The sequence below is a fragment of the Eleutherodactylus coqui genome, chromosome 1 (assembly GCF_035609145.1).
Source record: "Eleutherodactylus coqui strain aEleCoq1 chromosome 1, aEleCoq1.hap1, whole genome shotgun sequence".
Classification (NCBI taxonomy): domain Eukaryota; kingdom Metazoa; phylum Chordata; class Amphibia; order Anura; family Eleutherodactylidae; genus Eleutherodactylus; species Eleutherodactylus coqui.
Genome location: NC_089837.1, coordinates 282615091 through 282622933, shown reverse-complemented (window position 1 = coordinate 282622933; position 7843 = coordinate 282615091). Strand labels below are relative to the sequence as shown.

The following is a 7843-nucleotide window of genomic DNA, read 5'->3' as shown; positions in this document are numbered from 1 at the left end:
TCATGCACTCATCCCAACACGTCCTAACAGTCTGGTCAGCAAGCTTTTCGCATTCCAATGATGCGCCTCCTCTCAAATCCTGTTAATTGGACAAAATGTATTTGATTGTGTCATAGAGGCATTTCTATTGGTCCAGAAGCTCCACACAAGAAGAAAAAGGTTTACTACCCCCACGGAGCCTCTGAGAGCCTTCTTATAAGATAGAGGAGAACCATTTTTAGGGCCTCAGGTGGCAAGACTGTTCATCTAATCACACCACAACTCTGATTATTTCCATATCTGCCTGAGATGTAAGTGCATGCCGAGTTTTGCAGCAAAAGAACAACTCCTTCTAGGTGCCTGATTTATTGTGACAAATAGTGTACTTTTCATTCTTGTTTAGGTGTCCAATTACTTTTGGTAGCATAGTGTATATTGCAAAGTTTCTTATATTCACTTGTACTATTGATTTATGGAAAAGAAAAATTAAGAGCTTAGTTACCTTTAAAGATTATTGTTAGAAGAGATAGACAAAACAATACTACTAAACAACCTAAACACATTTTGTTTATTCTGACAGTAACTGCTGGTACTGATGATATCGCCACAAACCATCCACACATTAAATATTTGTGAATATAAGATATAGTGCGGATCAATAAATCACTATCTCCATTTGCTTTAATTGATCACACTAGGGCACTGTAATATATTAAATTGCATCATTGCTTTTAGTAAATTATGTTATCGAAATCGTGGACAAGGTTGTGCTGTTGAACGGACACAGCATATACATACTCATGCAACACAGTGGCATAAATATGGAGAGTCAGGAACATTGAGGGATATATATTGCCATTACATTGTAGTACAGTGGTTATACAGAAATTCTGTGATGAAGAAAAGACAGACACAATAAATGCAGGATCTCTCTTCGAGATGGTCTGGAAACAACAGATCGAATGGTGAAACAAATCAGTGCCATTTATTTTCCCCCTTTCATTTTGTCATACTCCAGGATGCATTGTGCTTGGAGGAGCAACTAAAGAAAAAAGGAGAAGTCAAGTCAAAATACTTTCAAGTCTTTAAGCACAGGCATGTATATCTGTTCAACATTACCCTGGTTTCAATTTTGTTAAAGGCTATGAAAACCTTTGTGCATGCAAAATCAATGCACAAACACTCTATATGGACAAACGTATTTGGACACGGCAGAAAATCTGCAAATACTGAGTTTGCCGAAGGGTATGCTGGGAAGGGCAAGGGTGAAATAAAAAGCTGCTCATTATGTAATAGCTATTCATTCATCCGATCGAGCACTTGTGGGACGAACTGGAGCGATGGGTACATCGCCCCCCACGTCCATCTTCCGCACAATCTCTTCTCACAGCCTTGCACGAGGAATGGCATGCTATTCCTGCCCAGACTTACAGAGAACCTGTGGAAAGTATGCCTCGACGTGTTGCCGCTGTAATAAAAGCAAAAGGAGGGCCGACACCTTACTAAATAAACTAATAAAGCACTTTTTCTGAAAAACATACAGTGTCCAAATACTTTTTTCCACATAGTGTACCTTATGCACTTATCATGCAGCATAAATGACACAATACGTTTTTTCTGCAAGTCGGTACAATTACGATGCCAAAACTCTTATATTTTTTTTAGGTTTTTCCACTATTCCACAATAAAAACCCTTTTTTTGGAAATTATTTTTTCCTATATCTCTGCATTCAAAGTTCTATACCTTTTTTTTTTTTCCATGGAGCTCTGTGAGGCATTCTTTTTTGAGAGACGAGCTGTAGTTTTTATTGGTACCATTTTTAGGTATATGCAGCTTTGTTGATCACTTTTCGGGCTTATTTACACGAGTGTATATCGGCCGGTGTTTTCACGGCCGGCCGATATACGCTTTCATATAAGCAGTCCCCCCCCCCCTTCCTTCCCCCTAAGCGTCTCTCTCCTCCACTCCGGCGTTGGCAATGGGAGGGGGCGGGGGCTCCGCTCTGTCCCGCTCATTCCTATTGCTGGGTATGGACAAGGGAGCTTAGCTCCACCCCCGCCCACTGTAAACTGGGAGGAGAGAGGCAGAGAGCCGGTGAGGGGGAGGGAAGGTGGGAACTGCGTAGATGGAAGCGTATATCAGCCGGCCGTGAAAACGCCGGCCGATATATGCTCGTGCAAAAAAAGGCCTTATGGCATTTTTTGCGAGGCAAAATGAAAAAAATAAGTATTTTGCCTCAGCTTTTTAGGGTTTTTTTAAAACACTTTTTTCAGTGCAGGATAAAAAGCGTGTTCAATTTATTGTACGCGCCGTTACAGATATGGCGATACCAAATAAAAAAAGCACAAAAAAGGTGTTTTTTAAAAACATTTTTATTACATAACTTTTATCTTCTTTTTACACTTTTTATGTCCCTGTGGGGGACTTGCACCATAGCACCTATGATAAAGCATTGCAGGACTTCTGTTCTGCAATGCCTTATCGCTTCTAATAGCGATCCTAGGCTATGGCAAAGCAGGATGCCTGTAGCTGACGTCCTGTTGCAATGGCAGCGTGCCGGGCTCTCTGCGATTTCATTGCGAGAGTCCAATGATGTCACAGAAGGAAAATTTTACATGCTGCGATCTACACAGATTGCGGCAGTGAAGGGGTTAACAGTAGGGGTCGCTGCTCCGATGCACCCCCACTGTTGCAGCGAGAGACCGTCTATCGGTGACAGCTGGCTCCCACTGCCGGATAGCTCAGGATCTCTTATGATCTCGCGCTATCCCCAGGATATAAATGTACATCCTGTTGCATTAAGTATCCCTCTGCCAGGACGTACATTTACATCCTGTGGCGGGAAGAGGTTAAAGTCTGATCTACCAATCAAAGTAACACAGTAGTCATGCTGCACAGTGAACGTTGTCAACATTAGCATTCTCATCTGGTTTTTTTGGCCTCCCATCTCTAGGAAAAAATGTAATAAAAAGTGATCAAAAAGTCGTGTGTACTCCAAAATGGTACCAATAGAAACTACAGGACGCCCCTCAAAAAATGAGCCCTCACAAAACTATGTTGATGAAAGAATTTTAAAAAGTTAAAACATTATGGATGTCAGAATAGCGTGGCAGAAATGTTTTTTCCAAAGATATTTCATTTTTTTAAAAGTAGTACAGCAAAAAAACAACTATATACCTTTTGTATCATCGTAATTGTACTGACACATAGAATAAAGTTATCATGTCACTTCTGCTGCAGTGTGTACGCTGTAGAAACAAACCCCAAAGATAACAGAATTCAGGGTTTTTTTCCATTTCACTCCGCTTAGACTTTTTTACATTACACTATATCAGAGTTCCCCAACTCCAGCCCTCAGGAGTTGTCATTGTGGGTTGCTGTCACATAAACTTGTCGCTGTGGGTGGGGGGCCTTCTTGTTGCCGCCGGGGGTTGACAACTAGTCGCTGTGGTGGGGGAGAGAGGGGGTGCTGACAACCCACCGCCGGGGGATGGGGGGGGAGGGGTGTGCAGACAACTAGTCTGTGTTCTCTGCATATAGGTGTCTCCTCTCAGTGTAATCCTGCCTGTGCAGGGAGGGGAGGAGGTGCGCTGTGATTATAGTGAATGGTGGCTCCTGTGTTCTCTGCATATAGGTGTCACCTCAGTGTAATCCTGCCTTTGCAGGGAGGGGAGGAGGTGAGCTGTGACTATAGTGAATGGTGGATCCTGTGTTATCTATATATAGGTGTCTCCTCTCAGTGTAATCCTGCCTGTGCAGCGAGGGGAGGAGGTGAGCTGTGAATATTGTGAATGGCGGCTCCCGTGTTCTCTGCATATAGGTGTCTCCTCTCAGTGTAATCCTGCCTGTGGGGGCACTATGTAGGTGCACCATGTGGGGGCACTGTGTGCGGGCATTATGTTATGTGTGGGCACTGTGGGTGCACCACGTGGGGGCAGTATGTAGGTGTACCATGTGGGGCACTATGGGTGCACAATGCAGGTGCACCATGTGGGGGGACTATGTTATGTGGGGGCACTGTGTGGGCACTGTGGGTGCACCATATAGGGGCACTATGTAGGTGCACCATGTGGGGGCACTATGTTATGTGTGGGCACGGTGTAGGGGCCCTGTAGGGACACTATGTATGTGCACCATGTGGAGCCGCTATGAAGGTGCACTATGTGGGGCACTATGCACAGGCACTATGTTATGTGTGGGTACTGTGTGCGTGCACCATGTGGGGGCACTATGTAGGTGCACCATGTGGGGGTACTGAGCGCGGGCACTATGTTATGCGTGGGCACTGTGGGTGCACCATGTGGTGGCATTATGTAGGTGCACCATGGGGGGGCACTATGTGTGGGCACTGTGGAGAGACACTGTAAGTGCACTATGTATGTGCACCATGTAGGGCACTGTGGGTGCACCATGTGGGGGCACTATGTTATGTGTGGGCACTTTGTGTGGGTGCACCATGTGGGGGCACTATGTAGGTGCACCATGTGGGGGCACTATGTAGGTGCGCCATGTGGGGGCACTATGTAGGTTCCCCAACGTGGGGCACTGTAGGGGCATCATGTGCGGGCACTATGTTATGTGTGGGCACTGTGGGTGCACTATATGGGGGCACTATGTAGGTGCACTGTGGGTGCACAATATGGGGGCACTACGTTATGTGTGGGGACTATGTGGGGGCACTATGGGTGCACCATGTTTGGGCACTATGTAGGTGCACCATGTGTGGCACTGTGGGTGCACCATGTGGGGGCACCATGTGGGGGCACTATGTAGGTGCATCATGTGGGGCACTGTCTGTGGGCACTGTGAGTGCACCATGTAGGTGCAGAATGTGGGGGTACTGTGTGCGGGCACTATGTTAAGTGTGGGTACTGTGTGTCGGCACTATATGTGGGCACTGTGGGTGCACACTATGGGGGCACTATGTAGGTGCACTGTATGTGCACTATGTCGGTGCACTGTGGGTGCACCATGTGTGGGCAATATGTAGGGGCACTGTGGGTGTACTATGTTATGTGTGGGCACTGTGGGGGCACTATGTAGGTGCACCATGTGAGGCACTGTGGAGCACACCTGTAGCAGGAGATTGCATTGCTCTCCCATTGCTTTGAATGGGGCCGTGCAGGTGCCGATTCCATTGAAAGCAGTAAAGGGATTCCGCGCAGGGGACTTGCATGGATGAAGAGAGAGCGATATGGGGCAATCACTCGCAGCCCGATATCGCTCTCCCCATCACAGTGTGACGCCTGTCTTTCGGTTATGTGACCTGCGTCTTTGGGAGCACACACACTGAGGAGGAGAGAGAGCAGTGCATTATGGGAACTACCCAAGCGGCGCCATCTTTGAAATGTTCTGCAGGTCAGCTTTACAAGGAGAAGATAAGGAATAAAAAGGTTAGCAGAATTATGTTTTTTATGTGTAATGCTGTATTGTGGGATGCTTTTACTCTACAGGGCATTAATGGGAAAAAAATGTCACTTTGGGCAGCCGGAAAACCCCTTTAAATAGCACCATTGGAAAATACAACTTGTCCCGCAAAGATTCAGTATTTTGTGAGCCAAAAACCAGGATTGGGTCCAAAATACGGAAGAAATGTAAATCTTTCCATTATACTTTCTCTCTGTACGTTCCGCTCCTGGTTTTGGCTCACAAAATACTGATGAAAAACACACCCGTGTGAAAGAGCTGTAAAGGGGAAAATTTGTATGCTCTTAACATGGGTGCCTAAGCAGATAGATGGTATATACCTTTTTCATCATGCACCACACATCTCAAGATATTTGAAGTTTAGGGAGGATGTATATGCACATATACAAAAAATGACTAAACAAAATTTTAAATATGCACATACTGCACATGTTTGAGTGTGTCTTACAATTTGGATTGTACATAGGAGGTCCTGGAGGGTATACAGGGTACTGAGATGATGGAGCACTTGGATACGCAGGCACAGATTCATATCCTGGTGGTGGTGGAACAAACTTCGGGTCCACTGGGTAAAGTGGTTGTATTGGATAAGTAGTCTGCATAGGATATGGAGGTTGCATAGGATATGGAGGCTGTGCAGGATATTGAGGCTGTGTAGGATACTGAGGCTGTGTAGGATACTGAGGCTGTGTAGGATATGGAGATTGTTGAGAAATTCCTGACATTTGGGTTTCTTGCACTAAAAGACAAAAAAATAAATGTTGAAATAGTGTAAAATGTACAGTTTAATACAGTTTTTCAGCTGTTCATTTTACTACACACGTTCACCATAGAAATGTTGCTTTAAATTAAAATACGATTGCTATTACGCACTGTATATGATAATGGGCTCATCCACATGACCGTGATTTCCGTGCGTATTATACCCACGATACACAGCCACGCGGTTAATGGAGCCAATGAAAGCAAATGGACTTTCATTGATTCATTTACATTAGCGTATAAAAAGCTAATTATCACAGCATGCTCTATTTCACGCTATACTTTTGTATAGGCAACATATGCAACACAATACATTGAGTATGAGTGGCAATTCATACGCAACCCCCCGATATGAAACAGAGCAGGGAATTTAAAAAAAGACATAGTCACACTGCGTATGACCGCGTGTGCGAGCCAGTATCACACAGACCAGTGTTTTACGCATACATCGAGTGAATAAGGCCAAACTGAAAACCTCTTTGGTTTACAAATACATTATATAATCATTATAATCACTTTTATTAACCCTTTTAAACAAGGGGTGTTTAAGCATTGGTACCTAAATTTCCCTTGTTGGACCTCCACTCAAGAGCCTTTTTTCATATGCACACAAGATGTCAGTCTCTTGCAGATACCCTCCTCTGCACTACAGGATTACATCGTCTTGCAAATGCCTGAGGTTTTCTACACACGGGCTAGTGTGATATCGGGCAGTGAAACTCGGCCCCATGTCACATTCATGAACGTGCAATTTACCCTCAGATGTGAGGCAATTTTCAGGCAAACACCTTTTATTGCATCGCATCTGTGACATTCCAATCGTCACGTGTGATAGAGGATCCGAAGTGTTTCCCATTGATTTCAATGTCAAACCTCGCATTGCACTCGTCTGCACATCGCACGTCATGCAAGAAGCCATGCGATGCATTAAAGCTCCCATTGAAATCAATGGGCGCTGCATTCTGCAGATTGCGAAGAGATAGGACATACGTGATTTTTTTCCTGCACCTTATCTGTATATGCCTCCATTCAAAAGAATGAAGTTCATATTTGCACAAGTTTTTTGTGTCTCACAATGCTCAAATGTCCTACGGGTTTCATGGCTGAGAGAAAGTGGCCTCAGATACTTTCTCTCCTCACAAAGCTTTGCCCTCCTAGTTCTTCTGTATGTCCCTCCATGTATAAAGTACTGCTGAAGATAGAATCAAAGGAGCAAAAATACAGTATATATAATAGGTGAAACCCTACAATGATAAGCTGCAATTAAGCAACTCTTCTGACTTAGTGCAGAATGCCCAGTGTATTGCTATAAGATACAGCTTAGCACTGCTTTTCTCATCTTTTAGCCTTTTATCTGTAAAGGCTGACAAAAAGTAGCTAGGTTGACTTACATGGCAGACATGGAGGCCTTTGTCAGGTTTCTTGCTGCCATGGGAACCCATTGGTATCTTGCAATCACACCATGGAGTACCGATGAGTGACAGAAGAAGCCCCCTCTACTGTCATCTGCTGACATGCTGCAGTTGCTATCGATTGTGGCATATTTGGGGTTAAACTGCCAGGATCTGAGGATCTGCTACTAGCAGTTAGAACAGGAGCTTAGCTGTATGTGCAGGTTTAAAGCCCATTAGTGAAGTCAGTAAAAAGGTGTAATGGCTGTCACTAAGGGGTAAA

General features: G+C 44.6%; 1 protein-coding gene across 1 annotated transcript in view; it reads right to left on the bottom strand.

Annotated features, from left to right (window-relative positions):
• Positions 1-528: 528 nt before the first annotated feature.
• SHISA4 (shisa family member 4) overlaps positions 529-7843 on the bottom strand; it is a 31741-nt gene continuing 24426 nt past the window's right edge. The window contains exons 4-5 of the mRNA XM_066609348.1: positions 5856-6146; positions 529-1021 (exon numbers count right to left, since the gene is read on the bottom strand). Coding sequence (XP_066465445.1) covers positions 987-1021; positions 5856-6146 — 326 coding nt within the window. The 3' untranslated portion in view covers positions 529-986. The remainder of the gene's footprint in view (positions 1022-5855; positions 6147-7843) is intronic.